At 40.6% G+C, this 24,311-nt stretch overlaps 2 protein-coding genes across 2 annotated transcripts in view; both read right to left on the bottom strand.

Annotated features, from left to right (window-relative positions):
• Nucleotides 1-24,311, bottom strand: part of LOC133529523 (putative aminopeptidase W07G4.4) — a 95,659-nt gene that overhangs the window by 11,534 nt on the left and 59,814 nt on the right. Inside the window, 8 exon segments of the mRNA XM_061867255.1 lie at nucleotides 252-356; nucleotides 2,238-2,302; nucleotides 2,514-2,704; nucleotides 3,170-3,294; nucleotides 3,841-3,936; nucleotides 3,938-3,986; nucleotides 5,159-5,247; nucleotides 7,011-7,185. Of these exon segments, the coding sequence (XP_061723239.1) occupies nucleotides 252-356; nucleotides 2,238-2,302; nucleotides 2,514-2,704; nucleotides 3,170-3,294; nucleotides 3,841-3,936; nucleotides 3,938-3,986; nucleotides 5,159-5,247; nucleotides 7,011-7,185 (895 nt within the window).
• On the bottom strand, nucleotides 20,702-22,605 carry LOC133529763 (uncharacterized). Its single transcript, XM_061867565.1, has one exon. The coding sequence runs from the start codon at nucleotides 21,626-21,628 to the stop codon at nucleotides 20,852-20,854; it is 777 nt and encodes a 258-aa protein (XP_061723549.1). The 5' UTR covers nucleotides 21,629-22,605; the 3' UTR covers nucleotides 20,702-20,851.

Raw genomic sequence — 24,311 nt, forward strand, 5'->3', positions numbered from 1 at the left:
TGTCGCAGCCGCCCTGTATCACCCTGTATACTGACCTTGAGGAAGCCGGCGACAGCCGCCGCGCCGCACTTGTCGCGCGACATGCCGGCCATCACGCCGCCCGCCTTATGTCGCAGCCGCCCTGTATCACCCTGTATACTGACCTTGAGGAAGCCGGCGACAGCCGCCGCGCCGCACTTGTCGCGCGACATGCCGGCCATCACGCCGCCCGCCTTATGTCGCAGCCGCCCTGTATCACCCTGTATACTGACCTTGAGGAAGCCGGCGACAGCCGCCGCGCCGCACTTGTCGCGCGACATGCCGGCCATCACGCCGCCCGCCTTGATGTCGCAGCCGCCCGTGTCGTACGTCACACCCTGCACAAAAAAAAAATGCATTTTGATACAAGTGCACGAGCTGATGCCTGAAGATCTTTTATAAGCCTTTTTAGAAGAATAAGAAACACAAGATGAGTACGCTTAAGTAGTATACTTTTGTGGGTTCTATCTCAAAACCAACAGGTGTGCTGCGCTACGCGTGAGCTAAAAAAACAGAAAGCTCAGCACCTCTTGGAATTGAGCTAGAGCTTACAAAAATATGGGATGTAACAAGTGCTCTTGGTTATATTAGGTTTTATTAGCGAAAGACTATACATATATACCTCTTGATAGGCATACATATTGACCACTACCGTTTGAATTCACACGTGAGCTAAAAAATAAAAACTCAGCACCTCATAACATTGAGTTTTTGGAACTTAAATGAAAGTGCGAATTCTCTACAGAATATAATAAATCTTTGTACACCCTAAACAACTATTTAAGTTATTTTTCAAATTATTTCATATTGGTAAAGTAAATCATCAGTAAAAGTTCTCAGGCTCGTAACTCGTAAAGTAGTTCAGAGAAATGTGTCATGAATCTTTATGAACGTCAGCTGCCGCCACATTAGTTTGGCAAACGACCATCCAAAGAAACTAGTTATCTCGTGTTATGGTTATCAAATAGAAGCTTTGGGTCTTGATAAAGACCTAAATCTCTGGTTGATTGTCAATTGACGATGATAGCTGAGTTAAGAGTGCAGTTGAATAAGATTGGGTTGGGTTTTCGAGTAAACGACAAGGAATGACACTTTACAACATTAAGGTCTAGTCTGTTCTCGATACAGTATTTAGAAAATCTATCCTCCTCTAATAACAAGCAATCGTTAACTTTTTTAACAGCTCTATATATTTTAGTATCATCGGCATAAAGAAGAAAAGGAAAGTGTTTTAAAATACAGTGGATATCGCTGATGAAATGAACAAATAGCAAAGGACCTAACAAACATCCTTGCAGCACACCGGAAGGAATGCCAACCCAAGATGAAGTAAAACCGTTTACTGCAACCGCTTGAGATCTATTTTGCACAAAGAGAAGAAAACCATAAAAAAAAAAACCGTGGATGCCGCAATTTAATAGCTTCTGAATTAGTATATGATGGTCTATTCTGTCGAACGCTTTACTGGAATCGGTATATACTTTTTAAAAGCCGGAGGATACTTATTTGGGAAAACTATAACATTACAGGATATTTACTTGAAGCAGATATCATTTTATCATTTAGTTTGTAAAATTGTGCAATTGGGCGTTAAAAGAGATACCATTGTTTTCTGAGCATAAGTACAAGAACAATTAATAAATAAACAGACATTTCATACTTCGCTCTCAGGCTAATCGAATCGGTAAGTTTAATCATACCGTCTGGACGGGCCTTATATTTTTATACCTTTAAACGAGCAATTCTTGTATATATATATATATATATATGTATATATATTTCTGTGATCTCGGAAACGGCTCTAACGATTTCGCTGAAATTTGGTATATGGGGGTTTTTGGGGGTATACAATCTATCTAGATTAGTCTTATGTTTGGGAAAACGCGTGTTTTCGAGTTTTCATGCGTTTTTCTTTCGACGCAGAATATGGTCGCTAATTTCGTGTTGCCGGCCACTGTCCGTCTGGTCCAGCGGGTTAAGACGCGGACTGCTAAACGAATGTTACGGGTTCGAAACTCGCCCGGTGACTGACTTTTGTTTTTTTTTTATATGTTCAAGTTTATATATAATTTTTTAATTTTTATTGTTTTAGACAAGTTTAATTTAGTAAAAAAATGTAGTTAAGATTATCACCTATACACCACCATATTACAATAAATAGTTATAACCGAGCAAAGCTCGGTCGTCCAGGTACTATTTAAGTTATACTCGCTACATACCTTGCCGACCAACATCACCGTCTCTTCATAGCTCTCCGGTTCGTAGTCTAAGAAGATGATACAACCTGAAAATACCAATACATATTATAAACCGAGTCCTCTTGGACGCGCACGCTACACTCTGCAAACAAAAGTTTAACTGGCAACTTTGTGTCAATAAGTACATTAACAGTTGCTAAATGTAACAACGGAGTATATTAATTCTTCGCCAACTATTTTTGGTTGCTAAAATGTAACGAAAGAATGTTACCAATTAATTGCGTGTTTTATATGTACCTCGGTGCCTCGGAACTTGATTCGCAGCTCTATTAACTGCTTCAAACAGCGGGTAGTTCTTGGCCAACTTGGTCGGATCGTCCTCGACGCGAACGCGCACGCTCGGGCCGAACGCGCCGCGAACATATTCGGCGACGCGCAGCGGCGTCATGCGCTCGGGGTCAGCTCCGCCGATGTCGCGGGACACGCCTCTGTATAAATAACGTTTACAGTACATATGGGGCTACTTTATAGCACTAGTGCGAGAAGTAGCATATTATGTTACTGTGTCGAACATTTAAAGGGCCATATGTACTGTAAAACGTTGTACGCAACTCGTGTGGATTTAAAACACTCCCTTCGGTCGTGTTTTAATTTATCGCCACTCGTTTCGAATTTCCTATTTTTCGCACTTGTATCGTAATGTACTATTTTGGGTTTAATTTATTTTGAATTATTGGGTAACTTGTATGATGAACATATAAGATTAAGTAGAATCTGCTGGGCACCTTGGCAAAACCATTGTAGTAATTTTTAAATTTTCAACGCTTAGCGATAAATTAATAAAAGTGTGTATTTTTCAAATATTATGTGGATTTTTGTTTTTAATAATATTCTGGTGTAAACGATATGCATGTGTTGCTGTGTGCGACATGTTTATTGTGTAATTTTCATACCTGGCAACTTCTAGCGCGCAAGCGTCACGTATTACGTTGTTGATGTTGGCAACACCCTCGCCGTACACACCGAGCGACTTGATTGAGTGCGCTTGCGATGGGAACGTTTCGCGGATTTGGATGGGCTGGAAATGAACATGTAAACAGTATTTTGTTATACGTACAGGAGCATTAGAGAGGGGTCAACTTAGTATACTCATACCCATAAAAACTGGAGCCGTCTTGGCTGACCGTGGAGGCTAAATATAATAAATTTGAAGTAATTAATTGATTAAGTTTGCATGCTTGGTTATTAAGTTAAAATAATACAGCACGTTTATTGACACAATGTATATAACTAAGAGCGAAACTAACAGCCATCAAACTGCTTTGCAGTTTGGCAGTACTATTTCATTTGTATTTCATGTACCGTGTTTTATGAAAATAAATGATTAATAATAAATATTTTGACACAAATTGACGTTTACCACAGCTATGCCCCTTTGTTTTGTTTTTTTTTTCGAATTCTTAATAAAATATTGGATTCGAATATTGAAATAACTTGTTTGGAATTTGTTTAATACTTACAATAATAATAAAAAAGTTAAACGAAGAGGAAAGCCATAGTTAATTTTTCCACGTGAAAAATTTTGCAATTTAGGAATAGTTTACGGCAGCAAATTCGTACGTACCACGTAGAGCGCCTCCAGGGCCCCGAGCAGGGCCACGAGCGGAGCCCTGGGCCACGCGGCGGCGCCCGGCAGCGCCAGCGCGGGCCGCCGCGCGCCCCGCCTCCGCCGCGCGCCGCAGCCCGCCCAGCGCGGCCTCGTACACAGACCTGCCAGCATAGTGTTTATATTCATTGCACTATTTAATTATATATTTAATATTGAAGAGAAATATCTTGAAAGATTAATAAAGGGATTTCCATATTACTTAATTGTTTGTGATCTCAACAAATATCATGAAAAATTTAAATGTGATCAATCCAGTTAATTCTAGTAGGACTTGAACCGACATCGATATTAAGGTTTTGGGCTATCTTTCGTCTTCTTCTTATGCCAAAATTATCATTAAAATAATAGATTTTTAACAAAGGGATGAAAGGCATTCATCACAGTCGCGGTGGTCTCACCGGGTTCGAGCGTCAATGTTCCGAGAATGAAATGGTGCCTTTCACCCGAACACTTTACTTTAGATACACTTTACATTATACACGTGTATATAAAAAAAACATGACTAATATATTATTATAAATATAGGTACAGGGTCCTGTTTAGATTTATAATTACGAGTAGTTGCAGTTAGTTGTAAGTTTGATTTGTGTTTGTTCTTTTTAATGTGTTCGTCTGTAAATTGTATATCTGTATTATGAAATAAATGTAAGTACATAATATATTTTATGAAGGTACTTTCAATTAACCTTTAAACCGAATAAAAATATTGTTATTTATGGGGAACTAAATATCAGAATGGAAATTGTATAAAAAATCCATTTGATAGTCTGTGCGGGAAGAGAAGAGTCGTGAAATGTATGATACCATACATTCTACGACTATTCACTTTCTACCACATTTTAATTGTTTACTTATCGTAAAAAAGTGAAAAAAAAATCTACTTGGAAAGTAAAATGCCCTAGAGCAGATACGTATAATTTTCTGCATAATTCGTAGATAAGCAATAACCCACTTTCAGAGCATAAGCAATGAAAAATATATTTACGTATATGTCGGAGAACAGTTGAATTGTCATATATCACATTAAAGAGACAAATGATTAACTCTAATGATTCGTTAATCATGCCATTTCTGAGAAAAAGAGCAAAATATAATAGATGATACGTCCACGATTCCCGACATATACTTACATTTATATTTTACTTGAAATTGATAATGCCTTACCTGACGTCATCGTACGGTGTGAGGGGTCCAGTGGGCGACACACTGTTGCCGGACACACGAGCGCAGTGCAGCACGCCTGGTTTCTGGAGACAATAATAAAATACCGAACCTGACGTCATCGTACGGTGTGAGGGGTCCAGTGGGCGACAGAACAAGCCTGTTGCCGGACACACGAGTGCAGTGCAGCACGCCTGGTTTCTGGAGACAATAATATTAGTCTTTTTTATTGAGAAATCCATTTTATTCAGTGAACGAGTATACATATGGACTTAAAATTTTAATACTATTGTTTAACTTTATTGATTTAAATTTGAGATGAGATGATGAGATTTTTTTTCTTCTGAATTTGGTATTATTTGATTATTTGTCTTTATTGCTCGTAGATTTAAATATGGCGATCATTATGAGATAACTTCTTAATATTTACGTTAACATGTTTTCCATTGGTTATTTATTTTGTATTCCTTTTCATTTTTGATATTTTAATTGTAAATTTGGAAAATTATATTGAATATTCATGCTATATAAAATATTCATATAGAAGCGCTGGTGGCCTAGCGGTAAGAGCCGTAAGAGCGTGCGACTTGCAATCCGGAGGTCGCGGGTTCAAACCCTGACTCGTACCAATGAGTTTTTCGGAACTTACGTACGAAATATCATTTGATATTTACCAGTCGCTTTTCGGTGAAGGAAAACATCGTGAGGAAACCGGACTAATCCCAACAAGGCCTAGTTTACCCCTCTGGGTTGGAAGGTCAGATGGCAGTCGCTTTCGTAAAAACTAGTGCCTACGCCAAATCTTGGGATTAGTTGTCAAGTGGACCCCAGGCTCCCATGAGCCGTGGCAAAATGCCGGGACAACGCGAGGAAGAAGAAGAGCTATATAAAATATTCACGATCATAATATTCATAATATAAATTCGTGTAGATTGACAGCATAATTTATAATGAAACAAATCAATTCATGCACTAGAGGGTTTGAACCTATACACCTGACGCTAGGCAAAAGCTGTTAAAATGTTAACTTTAGCTGCTAATAGAAATAAAAATTCCTTATCATCTTATATATCACGTGGAAGTCGTATTTTTTGTGTTATTGCTGAAGTAACAAAAACCCATGAAATACAGTGCACGATAAGTCATGTCAATTAAAACTGTCATTAACACTGAATATACAAGGTCATATCTATAAAATACAGCCTAGAAACTTCAATCATCAATTATTGCCGAAGATATAATAGTCCCATAACTTATCTAGTCCAATCCGTTTAGCTGTTAGGCATAATTTAAATGGTGTATTCCCATCCGTCCCCGCCGGGCACAGATGGGAATAGGTGCTACATAAAAGTCATTCCCACCTGTACCCGCCTCTTGTATTGTATAGCAGTGGTCACGTAGGGCGAGCACAGATGGGAATAAACCATTTAAATTAGATGCCTACTCGTACTTAAAAGGACTGAATATCTCTATAAAGTAAGGCTAACGTAATGAGACAATAAGTTATAGGAAACGAGCTGACGAGCTACCGGATGGGAAGGGGTCACCGTCGCCGATGGATATAAGCCACATATGCGATGTCGACCCATGAGAACCCTGAATCCTGAATACACACTTCTTGAAGAACCCCATATAGTAGCGCAGGGAAATACCCGAGGAGGTAACTGAATCTCATTCTGCACGTTCTGGGAAGAAATGAGCGAGATGGGCGCTTATTATTCGTGTACCATGTATCTAAGTACATATATTACAGTTTTTATCTCATCTCGGTGCGCCTGCTGTAGATTCATATACAATATCTTGAACAGTAAGTACTATACTTTCTCTAGACCCTTGTCCGTCTGTACGACCGCTGCTATAAAGTCCTCCAAGGCCCGGGGCGGAGGTGTCCCGGGCACGGTGACCACTACTAATAAGGCCTCGTAGTTGCTGCTGTCCTCTCCGACAGTATAAGTACAACATACCTTCTCTAGACCCTTGTCCGTCTGCACGGCTGCTGCTATGAAGTCCTCCAAGGCCTGGGGAGGAGGTGTCCCGGGCACGGTGATCACCACTAAGGCATCGTAGTTGCTGCTGTTAATCTCCGTGATGAGGGAAACTGGAACGTTGTGCACTTTCTGCTCCGTGCCCATTTTGGAACTGTAAAAAAAGTTTAAATTAATACAATTCATTATCGACTGGTGGTGAGAAGCGAAGCTTTTAATCGTACCCATGAGTTTTTCGAATCTGAACGTCTGGGTTGATAGGTATTTACCAGAAATTCTCCAGTAGTCTTCAACTTTCGTGTCGAAGTTCCCCTAAACAATGGATGCCCAGCAGCGGTGCTGACAGCCCGGACGTGGCGTCTCTCAGGTCAGATTCAGAGCACGAGTGTAGGTGCGCGGGGCAATCCAGCAGGTGCGCCACGGTTTGCGGTGCTGTGTCGCAAGAACATTGGGTAGAGTGGCAACGAAGCAGTCCCAATTCGACCATGCTATGTTATGACCATGCTACGGACGTTGTGACATCCAACCTGAGACCTGCGTCTGTTCATTGCCTTCCAGATGGCATCGCCTCCCCAGTAGTGAAGGAAAACATCGTGAGGAATTGATGAAGGTATTAACAGGAGTAATAATCCTAAAAATGTTTTCTATTTTCTTCACAAAAATTAGTGTCTATGAGAAATCTTGTTTTAATGTTTCCGATTACCGAGCGGACCCCGACTTTAGTGAGCTGTAGCAAAAAGCACGGATAAAGCTAAGAAGATGCTGATGAATTGATGACATATTTATAATCTTCATGGCTAGCTAACAAAGCAACACCTGTCTTTAACACACTCAAAAGCAATAAAAAAGGGGCCACTTCAAAATGTTCCAACAAAACTACAAGTTTACACTGTTCTTGAGTTTAGTTCTGACACTCAGTGTTACCTATTGCCGTTGTGGGATCCAGTATTAAACTGTTTTCTACTCACGGACAGTAAGTATTTTATACTACAACGCTCTGAACATTTGTACGGGCGCATCGTGAACACACTTCGCCTTAAATGGTTTCCGATTTGATTACAACCTGCCAGTACAAATTACCTCTCCTCTAATGATTTCAGTTTTAATTGCATTTAGCCACATTAGAATTATTTACTCACAAATGATTGCAGCTCGGATTACAAAGTATTTTTAACCCCCGACGCAGAAGTTTATTGTTTTGTAAGTCGTAAATGTCGTCATTTATTCAAAGACATGTACCTAAGATATGTACTCGTACCTATGTGCAAATTTAGAAATTGATCTATATATTCAAAGAAATATAGAAGTATAAGTTTTAATGTGGTAAGCGGCGTTATAATATTTTCCTATACCTACAATATTAAGTCTACAAATATGTCTTTCTCAAATGAATAAGCATTTTAAAATGTAGTATTGTTAACTAAGCCGGCGAGCGAAGGGTATAGTAAAGTGAAGGCGTATGTCAGGATCGTAGCAAGTGGACATCCGTGGTCTCAGCCTACCCAACCGGGAAATAAGCGTGATTATATGTATGTGTATGTTAACTAAACTAATGACTACCTATGCGTAACTGTTGAGTTATGTTGATACGAGGAGGACACATTGTGTAAAATATGTAGTTTAACACATTTGTGACAAAAAAAAAATCTAGGCACTATTGTAGAAAAACAGGAGAACAGAAATAACTTAGAATAGACAATACTGTACAAGCAAGCTACATCTTCGAGAAGAAAGGGGACTCCACATTAAGAGGAAAGGGGACGACCGCTTCCAAACAAACGTACCTAGTCCTCATTTTCCTCTCTGGATATTAACATCACAGAAAATATTTAGACACAATTTGATGCATATTAAATACTAACCAAGTTTATGCCCCTCTGTAGATTTAAATTTATAAAATTTTATGATAGTTAAAAGCTTTTAAGAAAATGTATGGAATTTGTTTTGTTTTGAAAGTTAAACGAAGGGGCATAGCTATGGTTAATATAGTTAAATAAATAACCGGCCAAGAGCATGTCGGGCCACGCTCAGTGTAGGGTTCCGTAGTTACTCTTCCGTCACAATAAGCTAAACTGGAGCTTAAAGTATAGTAAATTGTTAACCAAGGGATGAAACGGTTAAACCTTTCACCCGAGTTAAACAAATAGGCAAATTTGCATAATCAGTACCTAATTAAAGTAAGTCTTTTTACTATGAAGGGAAGGAAACTGGTAGACAGACACATAAGGGATGGTCCTCTTAAGAGACATCCACTACACCAATTGCAGTGTGCGTATCAGCCAGGTAAATCAACTGAAACAGCACTACACCTGGTGACAGCCAAAGCGGAACAGGCAATAGAAAATAAGGAACTATGCTTGGCCAGTTTTCTAGACGTGGAGGGGGCTTTTGACCGCACCACGTATCAGGCAATCAATACCGCAGCATCTAAACACGGCATAGAACCGACAATCTGCAGATGGATCGGTAACATGCTAAATAGCCGACTAATGAAATCTTCCCTTATGGGAGACGAAATATTAGCAACGGCCACGAAGGGCTGCCCACAAGGTGGAGTTCTGTCACCGACTCTCTGGAGTCTGGTAGTGAACTCACTGGTGGAAGAACTTAACAAAGGCCCAACATACACGGTAGGGTATGCAGATGATTTAGTGATTCTTGTAAACGGGAAATTCCCGGGAACAGTATCAGGAATCATGAATACGGCACTGAAGCAAGTGGAGAGATGGTGCAACAGCCATCAACTCTCTATCAACCCAGGCAAAACAGTGGTAATACCGTTTACCAGGAAAAAGACCCTCAATGGCATGGAGCAACTGAAGCTTTATGGAAGGGTACTGGAAATGTCCGATGAAGTGAAATATCTAGGTGTAACACTAGATAAAGAACTGAACTGGAGGAAGCATGTCGAACTTACCACAACCAAGGCGCTGAGAGTGTTTGGAATGTGTAGAACGGCATATGGGAAAACATGGGGTTTAAACCCAAAGGTACTAAGATGGATCTATACCATGATGGTAAGACCTATCATTTTGTACGGATGCCTGGCATGGTGGACAAGGACACTAAAGAGCACATGCAGGGAGAACCTTATGAAAATACAGAGAACAGCATGCATGGCTATTACCGGGGCGTTTAGAACAACGCCAACAGCGGCGATGGAGGTACTGCTAGACCTCCCGCCGCTACATCTGGTGATACAATCTGAGGCGCGGAAATCGCTACACAGGCTGGCTCTAACCGGCCTATGGAGCGATAGCAAGCCAAAGACTAAACACACAAACATGGAATGTGACAATTTCATGGAAAGGATAACGAATATGGGCTGCGATAAGATGCAACCCAAGTTTGTGTTCCGTAAGAATTTTGAAGTTAAAGTTCCAACAAGGGCTGAATGGACCGAAGGTCTTCAAGCACCAAATTCGGATGAAAACGACATCATATGGTACACAGACGGGTCCAAGACAGTATCTGGTACGGGGGCAGGCATTTATGCAAATGACTTTAGTTGTAGCATAAGCATGGGTAATTACGCTACTGTCTTCCAAGCCGAGACGTACGCTATAATTGCCTGTGTGCATGAGAATATAGTTAGGCAAACCCAAGGGAAGAATATCTATATACTCAGTGACAGTCAGGCTGCACTCAAGGCGCTCAGGGCGCCTAGAGTGGACTCTAGACTGGTGTACAATGGTGTCCAAGCTCTGAACGAGCTTGGAAGACAAAATAGAGTGCAACTGGTATGGATTCCAGGGCACGAGGGATTCATAGGCAATGAAAATGCAGATGAACTTGCCAGAGCCGGATCCGCAAGTAACCACATAGGTCCGGAACCATTCGTGGGGCTCTCACAGGGAACCATTATAACGGCTATTAAAGACCACACTAGGACGAGACACCAAAAAGAATGGGACAGTCTGACGGGTCTAAAGCACTCAAAGCTCTTCATACAAGAAGTAGACTCCGGTTGGAGCAAAAAGCTATGGAAACTTAGCAGGAGACAACTCCAAATTATAACAGGGGTGTTTACGGGCCATTATGGGGTCAAAGGGGTTTTGGCCAGGATGGGACACTCTGACAACACCGATTGTCGAATGTGTGGTGAAGAGGAAGAGACAGTAACACACCTAATGTGTGAATGTCACGCCCTCGCCAGACAAAGAATGAAAGACTGGAGCAGGCTATCTGGAACCAAAGGAATTCAAAAGGCTACCCATAAGCTCCATCATCCGACACATGGAAATGGTCAAAAAGGCTCTTGAGTAGCTAATGGGTCTTTCCTTAGGGGGCAACTACACAAAAGATCCCTATGGGTCGAAGTGTATCCGCAAGGGCCCCCGGTAATCAGAAGATAAGATAAGATACTATGAAGGGAAAACTTTTTGCGATAACTCAAAAACAGCTAAACTGATCATGTCCGCTATAGTTTTCATTTAATGTCTTTCTTAAGCTCTACTTCCACGATTTTTTTCATATTTTTTGACCTATGGTTCAAAAGTTAGAGGGGGGGGACACATTTTTTTTTTCCGGAGCGATTATCTCCGAATATATTCACTTTATCAAAAAATGATTCTTGAAAACCCCTATTAGTTTTGAAAGACCTTTCCAACGATACCCCACACTCTAGGGTTGAAGCGAAAAAAAAAAATTCACCCCCACTTTACGTGTAGGGGAGGTACCCTAAAAAAAAATTAATTTTTTAGATTTTATTATACGACTTTGTCGGCTTTATTGATTTATATATCCATGCCAAATTTCAGCTTTCTAGCACTAACGACCACGGAGCAAAGCCTCGGACAGACAGACAGACAGACAGACAGACAGACAGACGGACATGGCGAAACTATAAGGGTTCCGTTTTATGCCATTTGGCTACGGAACCCTAAAAAGTGTATTTTTTTTAATAAAAAAAAAACCCAGGCAGGAAATTGGGGTTTATGATTGTATGGAGAGGCGGTGGTAGCCTAGTGGTACGGTGTGCGACTTTCAATCCGGTAGCCACGGGACCAAACCATATATAGCATAGCTCAAACAAAAAGAGTTTTCGGAACTTATGTACCAAGTATCATTTGAAATTGACCGGTCGGTTTTCGGCGAAGGAAAACATCGCGAGGGTATCGAAACATCGCGAGAAACATAATAATAATAATAATAAATCCGCAGGGCAGCTTGTGGCGAGCTGTTGGGGAGTAACGACCCCACGGACCCGAGTACTCCCGAGAGTCGGTCAGGGTCTCCGTCTCCGGCGTGTCTTCGTCGGTCGGAGTGGACCCCAAGGGGACCCGCAGGACTCTCAGCTCTGGCTTGCCTTCATTGGCCGTCCAGAGAGGAGTCGTTAGAGCTAAATGCTCCAGGGGTGGAAGTGAAAACTTGCATAAGACGCGAGTTGGCACAGTGGCTGTTATCAGCCACTGGGTAGAAAGCGGCGTACACCTCTCGACACCCCTGAGCCGCTCACACCGGTGTTGCTCCTGGTCGTCTTCACGACGGCATTTTCAGGGGCCCATCTAGTGGGCGGCGAGTCACCGCCTGCCTTGATAACTAGTGGAAACATTGGTATGGCAGGTGTCCGGACGTCTTTGCAATAACCCAGTCTCATTGTCCTCCCAAACTTCAATCCATAGACCGTTATACTGTTCATTTTTACTACAATAGTCCCAATGCCTGCTGCGACCGGTTCATGGGTGTCTATTGTTGCGCCTGTGAACGGGTTCCAGCAGGCGTTCTACATGACATTAAAGCTCTCCAAGGGGCCTCTACGTGTTGGATCTATATCCCCACGCAAGCCTATCAAAAGACCGGGATTTATAGGCCCGTGAAATCCAAGGAGATACAATAATAATAATAATAAATTCTTTATTTGGCAGGCAAGAAACCCAAAAAAATAATAATTACAATGCACATAATAAAAGGTGTAAAAGAAAACATAAAATACAGTAAAGAATAAAAAAAATAATAATAATGCTTATAACCTAAAACAATGAAATAAAACATTTACAAAACTTATGCACTAAAAAAGGCCGTTCTCGGACCGGTGCAGTTTTCGCCAGTGTTTGTTAAATTCGTCACTGTAGTCTTTAGCTACCAGTGACAGAATTTCATTGTTGGAGGCTAGCAATCTCGCCCGGAAGGCAGCCGACCTGGCTCTCAGGATGGCGAAGAAGTCAGGGACCCTCGCGTCCGCGAACATGCCCTTCGCACTGCAGAAACGGGGTAATTTCAACAAAATACGAAAGGCGTTATTGTACTGTACCCTTAACGCGTTGAAGGAGTGCCTGGTGTACCTGTTCCAAAGCTGACAAGTATAAAAACATTGGCAAAAGGCTTTGAACAGGGTCACCTTTACCTCACTCGAACAACGCGCAAAGCGTCGAGCCAACATGTTGCACCGAACCGCGAGAGCCCTGCGCTCCCTCTCCATATCGGCGTCATCTTTCAAGTACTCGTCCAGGATATGTCCTAAGTACTTAAAGCTCGTTACAACCCGAATTGGCGCACCACTCATACACACCGTAGGTATCACCTCCGGACCCTTCCCTGACCTAAAAACGAGCATTTCCGTCTTAAGCACGTTATATTTTAGGCCATGCGTACTGGCATAATGTTCGCAGATCTTAAGCAGCTTCATAAGACCATTAATCGAGGGGCTGAGAAGCACCATATCGTCTGCGTAGCTCAGATTGTTAACACATACGTTACCAATATGGCAACCGACGTTGGAGCCTCTCAGCTCCCCGATAAGATCGTTGACATATAAATTGAATAGGTCCGGAGATGTCAACCCGCCTTGGCGCACTCCACAGTCTAGCCTGTAATCGTTAGACTGTGCGTCACCCCACTTTACATTGTTAGTTTGGTTTTCGTACCAGAACCTCAACAGACCTATAACCTCAGGAGGTGTCCCAGACGTGAATAGCTTTTTCCACAGCAAATCATAGTTGACTAAGTCAAAAGCGCGGCTGAGATCTAAAAAGCACGCGTACACTGACGTTTCCCTTTTGACATAGTGATTCACTGTGTACTTCAGACCTAATATTGCAGAATCCGTTAATACCGATAATACCAATAATCGAACAACATAAGGCCTAGTTTCCCCTCTGGATTGGAGGGTCAGATAGCAGTCATTTTCCTAAAATCTAGTGCCTAATTCTTGGGATTTATTGCTGAGCGCTCCCTCGAGCCGTATGAAGGTTAGGTAGATGATGAGATCTTTCTGAATGTATTAACAGAACATATATTAATATTTTGACGACCGGTCTGGCCTAGTGGGTAGTGACCCTGCCTACGAAGCTGATGGTCCCGGGTTAAAATCCTGGTAAGGGCATGTATTCGTGTGATGAGCATGGATATTTGTTCCTGAGTCATGGGTGTTTTCTATGTATTTAAGTATTTATAAATATTTTTTATATATTATATATATCGTTGTCTAAGTACCCTCAACACAAGCCTTATTGAGCTTACTGTGGGACTTAGTCAATTTGTGTAATGATGCCCTATAATATTTATTTATTTTTCATATTTTTAATATTAGATGTTATCTTACCGTTATAAAACAAGGACCCCCGGCGCGTCTGTCTGTCCGTATGTTCGCGATAAACTCAAAAACTAGTAATGAACGGACTTTCATGCGGGTTTCACCTATCAATAGAGTGATTCTTGAAGAAGGTTTAGGTGTATAATTTGTTAAGTTTTTATGTAACCCGTGCGAAGCCAGGGCGGGTCATAAGTATAAAATATGTTTAAATGAATTGCGCGATAATACATGATAAACAATTGCAGTCACACTCATAACATAACACAAAGTGGGCTGTTTCCAGGCAATAAAATGATATATTGTATATTGTTTCTTTATCTGAAATTGATGAATGTTCTGTACTGTATGTACCTCATGTAATGAAAAAACACAACAAAACATTGCCTTTTATAAATGAGCTGTTTGTATCGATGACCTACTTTCTGATACCCTGGGGTTTTGGGACCGGGATCATTCCTTGTATTTATAACTTTAATATTGTAAAATACCTAATTACCAAACTATAAAAATAGGTAGAAAGCTCTGAATGTGATTAAAAATGTTTCTATAGTTCCTGTTTTTGCAGATGCATGCTGATACGTGATAGCTTCAATTATGAATATGAAAAGATGTAAAAAATAATGATGAATATCAAATCAGACTTCTAATCTAAGTTAACACATTCACTGCCAGACGAAAAACGGCGTACTATCCCAGAAACAGGTGGTCTATAGCTGCGTACAAAACAACCCACCCAGCGGGTTGTCCGGCATCTGAACAAAGTTCACGAGCGCCCACCAGGTGGGTTCCCGGCAGTGAATGTGTTAATGTAAAACAAAGATAGGGCCGTTTATGACGCAAAAAACGTATATTTTAACATTCTGACGGGGAATCAAAGTTTATAGGGTACTTCCCATTGACCTAGAACTATGAAATTTGGCAAGTAATATTGTCTTACACTACAAGGGAAAACTTTGAAACCTACCTATTTGTAAAAAATAAGTTAAATTTGTATGGAACCCTCGGTGGGTGAGTCAGACTCACACTTGTCCGGTTATTATTGCAATAAGAATTATTTAGGAAATATGGTGATATGCATAAGACATGTTTTTATTTTTACTGATTTCTTTTAACATTATAATAAAGTCAAAACTCAAACACTGCAAAATAGTAGCAAGCAATAAAATTAAATCATAAAAAAATACAACCACTAATGTTGATTCAATCAAACATTAGATAATTAATTAGAGATGTATACAGTCTCTAAATGTAAAGACAACCACTTAGGCATTGTGATATCTATAACTAATTATCCTTTTTCATATCATGGCAGTCTGCCCAGGACCAGAGCCAGTGGAAGATAATGATTAAAGCTCTACACCCCGACAGAGGGTAACAGGATGAAAAGAAGAAAGAGATAGCATGTGAGTGGCAAACAAGCATACAGTACACTTGACCAGTCTCCGCAACTAGTTTTTACCTGAGAACTTTTCTTTAAAAAGTTATACCTTGTTGTTATTTATAAACAAAGGATAATATTCCATTAAATATGACTAAACACAAGAAAATAAATAACAAGGTAATCAACAGTAATTACCTATTTAGTCTAACTAACTGCAGTAATATAAGGATAAAATATATGAATACTCTTAGTTTCTTTTTCTCATATAATGCAGTCTTGTAAGGCATTTAGTTGCTATGCCATTGAATTAATCGACTTAAGAAATCAGTAAACACTATATCTGATAAGGCATACCAAGATAACAACAAATTAAATAAGAAAGTATTGCTACTAGATAAAAAAAGTTTTTATAGACTTACATGGTCCGAACGAGGCGGCGGTCGAACGTGGAATAACTGAGCAAAATTCATGTAACGCCTATTAATGCATACGTATACTGAATATAGTTATTTGCGATACACAAAAACAACAACTTCATGTGCGAAATAAATCATGTTTTAACGTGGAATTGAATACTAAATTTTAGTAAATAAGTGCAAGATAGGTTAATGAATAATTGAAAACTACTTTTAGTATAATTTTATAAGAGATATTGAATTAATTAACATATAACTAGCGGATAAACTTACCGTGTTTGCCGAGTTCAGTCAACTCAGCTGCTCAAATGTCACTGTCAACATGACATTGTCAACGCCATCGGCTGAATACCACAGATACCACATATAACCATTGTGGTTTTTTGCCTTTATTATTTATAATCTTACCAAGCTGTGATAAGAATTGAAAGTCCACTTTATTTCAAGTAAGCTTTCTATATGCTGACATTTTTAGTTTAACTACAAAGGAAAATAAGTTTGACGTTAAGTATCACCGTCTTATGTGTGTAACAAGTAGTACGAAGAATCGTCCAAAGATGGCGCCATTAGTATTGTTTGAAAGAGTTGTTCTAACATTTCCTAGCTTTTAAATATCAAACTTCTATGGCACTAGGTTTTTCTGGTTGCATGGGTGCCCCCCAGAAATCAGCGTTGTAGAGTCGGTCCTAGATACGAGTAATAGACCACGGGCCACGAGCATATTTCGTCAGTCATCGCCTCCCGACTGATACTTTGTTAGATGATAGTTTAGATGCTGTTTTAAACTTAAAAAACCGTCAGCCGGTTCTATCGCGGTGGAATGACCGTTAGCTGTAAAATGAACATGTAAAAAATATGCGCCTACCACTTTATGTGCGGCAAAGAAGAGCAACAAAACTGGTTCCATCTCTTCGCAACCGACCATGTGAGGGTAGGTTAAAGGAATTGGGCTTGACAACCCTGGAGCAACGAAGGCAACGCGGTGACATAATAGAAACATACAAAATACTGACAGGACACTACAACGTACCCGCATTGAGTGATATTTTCACCCAGAATATGTGTGACAGACTGAGAGGACATTCTCTGAAGCTGACACGGACGCAGCGTACTAGCAACCCAAGACTACAATTCCTGTCTAACCGCGTAGTGAAAGTGTGGAACAGTTTGCCCGAAACCGTAATCAGTGCACCCTCAATGAATTCTTTTAAAAACAGACTTGACAAAACACAAGTGCAGGACATTGATGTGCACGTATCAGCTATAAGCTGCCTGTGCATTCATAAATAATAATAAAGTATGCGTAATGTGTAAATAGCGTAATCCGTTGATGGCTTTTCAGGCGATTACGCCTGATGAAATGCTACATGCAAAGTTCCATGTTTTTTTTTGCTATCATAAAAGGTATAGCGCTTATTTTTTACATGTTCATGCGACCAGCTGATGTTCTTACCACCGCGATATAACCGGCTGACGATTTTTTAAAATTAACAACAACATCTGAACTATCAAATTGACAAAGTATCAAACGGGATGCCAATTCTTTTTTGTTTTACGTGTTTCGGCAGCTGCCATTCCTCAACCCACCAACGGAGCGGCGGCTGACGTCCACGAGGGTTCATAATACCAAGCCGTTAACCACTACCCGAGTTTTCAGCCGGGAGGCGATTGGTCATGGAAATTGTTCCTGGCTCGCGGTCTATAAGTTGGCAATGATTTTGATAGCACACCCAATGCAAGTGTTATTTTAAACGTCAAATATCTATAAAATTATACTGGCTGGGCTATCAAAATCGCTGCCAACTTATCTTGGTCTAACTTTTTTTTCTACGTACCTACTTATGACACGACTTATGCGGCATAGCATATTATTTGGTGTAGGTCACTATTTAAAAACTATGTTTTTACTTTGTAATGTTTTTATGCCAAATGAATATTTTCAATTTCGCTCGCAGCAATGTTAATTAAACCATAAGTTAAGGTGCCGTACGTTCAGAGAGCGGACTTTTTGAAAAATTGTACCGCTTTTTTTAGATAACAATACGATTATTGCCAAACATTTAATAAATAATTGAGGATTTTTTCTAGGGACTTCAGTAATTTGAATCCTGTTATTTTTACGTTCGCTCGATAGCAAAAAATAAAATAAAAAATGATTCTAAAAATGCGCAATTTTATTTTTGAGGAAACTCAGTCTCACTGAGAGAAGAACAAGAACATATGGGTCCTTAAACCAAAATTAGATTGTGGAATGAGCTACCTGCCGAGGTTTTCCCGAGGGTCTACAGTATGAGGTTCTTCAAAAAAGGAGTGTACAAATTTTTAAAGGGTCGGCAACGCGCATGTAACACCTCTGGAGTTGCAGGCGTCCATAGGCTACGGTGACTGCTTACCATCAGGCGGGCCGTATGCTTGCTTGCCACCGTCGTGGTATAAAAAAAAAAAAAAATTAGATTTTTAGAGTTGAAATTTGAAATGCCACTGTACGGTGTCAATGTTAAAGTTCTCCCTCCACCGTGGCGGTTACAGAGTTCACAAACGTCAGAACGCGACCCAAATTAAATCCCCACAATTCCCGACATTTAATGCCTATATCTCCACTTGCTTGTAAAGCGTAGGAATAATGACAGTAGGCTATCTCTGAATATTTAAGAAAGCAGTTTTGATGTTCAAGGTCGAAGGCAACGATTGCTTGTTTCAAATTTTTTATCAAGCAGAAACGACTGTGAGCGATATTAATTTTTTTATATGAATTGAAAAATGGAAAAATTATGATACCACTCTCAGGCATTAAGTGAAGGAATAGAAAGATGTGCACAGGCGCACACATCTGGTGGTAGGTAAGCCTCCGGAGCCCAGTTGGCAGTAGCGATTGGACCGGTGTTGCAAGTTCGAGTTTCGCCGGAGGTGTACATTTTTACGTTTGTTTTAATAAGTATAAAAATTTGCTTGTTTCTACCTTCCATGAATAGAGCACAAGATAGAACCACCGCAGACAGCAGAATTTTTAAATGTGACAATCGTTATTTTGATACATTATTAGATTTGATCTGATGATGGAAATCCTACCTTCATCTACCTAGTCTAGGCAACCATTTTCGTCACTATAAAGGGGCCAAATTTAAATGCAGAAAGAAGTTTGACCATGATCACCCATTTATAGTTTATGTTATCCACGATGACGCGCAATTTTATCAAATCTGACCTCTAATAGCATGACATTACGAGACAAGGCACGCGTCTTCGTGAATGACACGATCAATACCTACGTAACTTTTGGTTAAACCGCCAAAAATTTGTTTTCACTAACAAAAATGGTTAGACAGTTGACAGTTTATTAAAAATTTGGTGTTTTGATTCGTCAGTGAATTAAATGCATAAATAAAAACAATTACGAAATTCGGAGGAGGACAACGGAATTGTGGTTCACAAGCTCAGTCGGTCCATTACGATATTTTTTCTTAAAGTGCTTTGTTATTCATCTTCCCGATTTTTGTATGGATACGTCCATAACATACTGACAATTTAACTACATTTTCTCTGTACAAATCTGGCAAACAAATAGAAGAATTTAAAAAATCTTATGATGTCAACATGATGGGATGACCTTGGAGAGACATGATTGAACCCATAAACATGATTTGATTTTATCAGAACGAATAGTGTATCCCGAGGGCCTACCGTTAACATCGAAAAATCGATTCAATAAATAATATGAAATTATCTGCTACCCTGGAATACTTTTCAAAGTAGAGATAAATTATAATTAAAAAGAAGTTAGCGTTCTAATTATTTTATATAAAGACATTATCTCTTTTTATTAAGTTGTAGATACTTTTGACGCGTAGTCTGATCCGCTACCTTTGGTGCTGACTGTACCTAGTGTAGTACTGTTTTTCGTCGCCACTTTTATTATCACAAACGTATCTACTGTATGAAGTTTGAAGCTGTACTACTCTATTCAGGTATACTCTGTTTCAAACATACGTATATTTCCGCTTGTTTATAATTTCCATTTCACGCTTCAACTCACCTGGTGGGGGCAGCAAAGGACCAAATGAAACCAAATGTGCGTTTACACTTTATTAAATAAAAATATCACTTAAAAATCGCTTTTATTTAAAAAAAAATTAGTATGGATGGCTATATTCATAGTGTCGTAACTACGAAGGTCATACTTAAGTATGACAACTGGGCTATAACCGTGAAAATCGAAGTTCGTCAATTGGGGGCATTTTTCTCTGTCACTCTATTTACGTCTTAGTTAGAGTAAAAGAAAAAGTTCCCCGCAATTTGCGAATTTCGGTTTTCGCGGTAGGCCCCCAAAAACGGTGTTAAGTAAATCCAACTTTAGCTTCACTTTGGAATAAATCAACTCCATGATTTTATTCTTAGCTATTTGCAATATTAACAGGTACTTAACACTATCTATCGAACAAAGAAACGATAAGCGATGAGATATCTCAGACTTCAACAACAAATATCACAATCAGCTAGCTCTACACAACACGTCATACATTTTATGCGCCACCTCATTCCCGGAAAAACCGATGTAACACGAACTGTGGCTCGGATGGACCTTTCCCGGCGTCACAGAGAGCTGGTATCTCGCTCTGCCGACGTACAACGTCTCTCCAGAAGACGTTCGACCTCCAGGAATTGCCCCAGGAGGAACGTTACCCGTAGACGCAGGCACCCATCTTAAACATTCAGGCTTAGAGCACAGCACTTCAATATTCTGCACCGGTATTTCCTTCCCATCATGGACGACAGTAGCAGCGCAATGCCGGATAGATAGCTTCCCTGGGATCAGATCTCCAGCATGCCACGCCCTTATGACCCATAACGGGCTTCCATCCCAACCTTCGTGACCGCCAACCACTGCTCGCCCTGTCAAATGACTGGCCATTGTCGCTGTTGTTGGAACCCATTCGTGTTCTCCAGAATCTTCCACTACTCGTACTTCATCGACTATCGCTGGGACTGAGCTTGAAGCTGGACTTTCACCGTGGTAGATATAGTTAGTAATATAAGTTGCGTTGTTAGCGGGGTCTTGAGGAGCTGGCGGTACAGGTACCGGCACCATCATAGTCCCAGGAACATAAAAAGGCTGTGGTGGTGGTGGGTATTGTCCTGGAGGGTATCCACCGTCGTGCGGTGGGGGTGGATACATATGCGGCGGTGGCGGGTAGTGGGGGTGAGGGCCCCATGGATGTGGAGGGCCGTAGTACGGTGGTGGCGGCGGTCCGGGCGGCGGGTAAACCATTTCACGGATATGTTTAAATATGGAACGACTCAAATTATTTCGTATTTTTTTGTTTTGTGTTGTTTTTAAGTAAGGGCACTATATAAATTATTAGTGAAACATCGAATGCGAATGCGATAGATAAGTTGCGTATCCGTTTATATGTTTGGAGTGAGTCAGCCGTAATCTAATCGGATAGCTTGCGATAGGCGACTGATAGAATTCGTACAATGCCCTTAATCGTTACATTGTTTTATGCCGTGGCTAATTTAACATGAACAGTTGTTTATTTGGTGTTGTCGCATATTAGCATGTGATCTTGCAATGAAAATTATATAAATTATTACTGTAGATACCTAATCATCATCATTATCCGGGTACAATATAGCAACGCGTTCCGGGTGTTGATGGGGCTGCCTCGTTTCTGCAGCGCTTCAGGGATGTTTGCAGAACCGCGCGTGGACTGCTTCTATGCAACTATTATGCGCAAACGATGCATATCCCTGGTGCGCCGGGTGCGGGCCAGCCCCAACCCTATCCTGTGTCTGATAGCGGACAGACTTGACTGCCCGTACATGAGACACTGCTGCGAAAGGCATGTTTCCAGCAGTGTATACATATTATGATAATTTATAAATAGATATAGAATAATTAATTAAGTACTAGCATTAGAAACGTAAGTATACTAACAAATTTGTATGAGTCCATAGTTACTCGAAATAAATGTTTTTCATTCATTCATTATGATCATTTCAGCCGAAAGACGTCCACTACTGGACAAAGGCCTCCTCTAAGAATCTCCACAACGAACGGTCATTCGCTTCCCTCAACCAACAGTTTCCCGCGACTTTAGCCAGATCGTCGGTCCATCTAGTCTGGGGCCTTCCCACGCTGCGTCTTCCGGTACGTGGTCGTCACTCGAGAACCTTTCTGCTCCATCGGCCATCGGTTCTGCGAGCAATGTGGCCCGCCCACTGCCACTTAAGTCTGGCAATTCTCTGAGTTTGGTTTTCCAGCAGATCTCCTCATTTCTGATTCGATCACGCAGGAAAACTCCGAGCATAGGTCTATACCTAATACTCGTACTTGTTTCAAATAGGTTAACGCATTTCTAAATGACTTTTTGGAAATCGGATAGAGTTAGATAGATATATTTCCTTCGACTAAAAGCCTAACAGCCTCGGGATAAGTATAAATCGTATTATTTAAAAAATAATTCTGTACTTCGTTTAGTAAGAAGGTGAGGTGTACGTGGTGTGTACAGTCACGTAATTTGAAGGTTTATCACTGTGGGATTTTGATAGGCCTCTTATTAAAAAACCAAAATAGCACTTGATGGTTTTTTAATAAGAGGCCTATCAAAATCCCACATAATTTTGGGGGCTCGTCCGGGATTGCCTCTGAAAACCAAAAAGTTGAACAAAGGTGGCACGTGGTCGCGCGCAACGTACCGGCGAAAGACGGCGGCGGTACAGAAGGCGGCAAAAAGAAGATTGTTCTCCATTCTAACACACTTAAGAAGACGAAGAAAGAAGTTCATGTACGACGATCACGAAGAAGAAAGCATTTTGAATATTCTCAAGACGGAATTTCAAGACGACAAAATGGCGGCTGAAGCGAATCTTTGGAATCTCACGGTCATGACGGACAGCATCACGAAGTTCAGCGGCGACGATAAGGCGCACACGGCGTCGAAATGGGCGCAAGATATTGAAGATAACGCTGAAATCTTCAGTTGGACGGAGGCTCAGAAGCTCGTAGTGGCGCGAAGATCCTTGGTGGGCACGGCGGCATTATGGTTACAATCTGAGAAAACCTTTAAGAAATACGATGAGCTAAAGACGGCATTACTTAAAGAGTTCCCGGATTCCATAAACACCAAGGAAATGCACGAGCTAATGGGTAATAGAAAGAAGAGAAGAGAAGAATCTTATTACCAATACATGCTCATTATGAAGGAGCTCGGCAAGCGAGCTAAGTTTCCGGACTACGTCGCGATACAATACATCATTGACGGCATTACGGACTACGAACCTAATAAAGCTATATCACTTTTGAACCTTAATGCCATTACATAGAATCGAAAAGTAACAAACCTTCATATTCCGTGACTGCATATACACGTAAGTGCAAAGAAAACCAGCCACCTTTTTGCGGATCACAAGTGCTGCGAAGACCACTTTGTGTATACATTTCCATTTAAAACCACCCATTTTCATTGCTCTTCTTTAAGTGTCAGTGGGCCTACCGCGAACCACGTTCGACGTGTTGCCTCCCTGTCACACTTATGTACGAATTTACAAGTGCGACAGAGAGGCAATACGTCGAACGTGGTTCTCGGTAGGTCCCCTGGTGGTCTAGCTAGTATTAATATTTTAGTTTCCCTCATTTCCCTACGCACTATAAATATACATCATTGTGAACGTGCGTCATAGCCTGAAACGGATTTAAATATTACAGCAGCCTGAGTCATAGCTCACGCACATTCTGACAGATAATCCATTACCAATTACAGCAGTATTTTAATTAAGGAGGACGTCGTGTTCATTGTGAGATGACTCATACATGAGATACTCATAAGTCTCATAACTCGGCAGAGTATTAGAGTAACGGCCCAATTCGAACAATGCTTAATAACATGTTACGACGATACGATACCGATATGTCAGAGTCAAAAGTGACGTTTTTGGTTGAAGAGTGGTCA

The sequence above is a fragment of the Cydia pomonella genome, chromosome 21 (assembly GCF_033807575.1).
Source record: "Cydia pomonella isolate Wapato2018A chromosome 21, ilCydPomo1, whole genome shotgun sequence".
Lineage (NCBI taxonomy): Eukaryota > Metazoa > Arthropoda > Insecta > Lepidoptera > Tortricidae > Cydia > Cydia pomonella.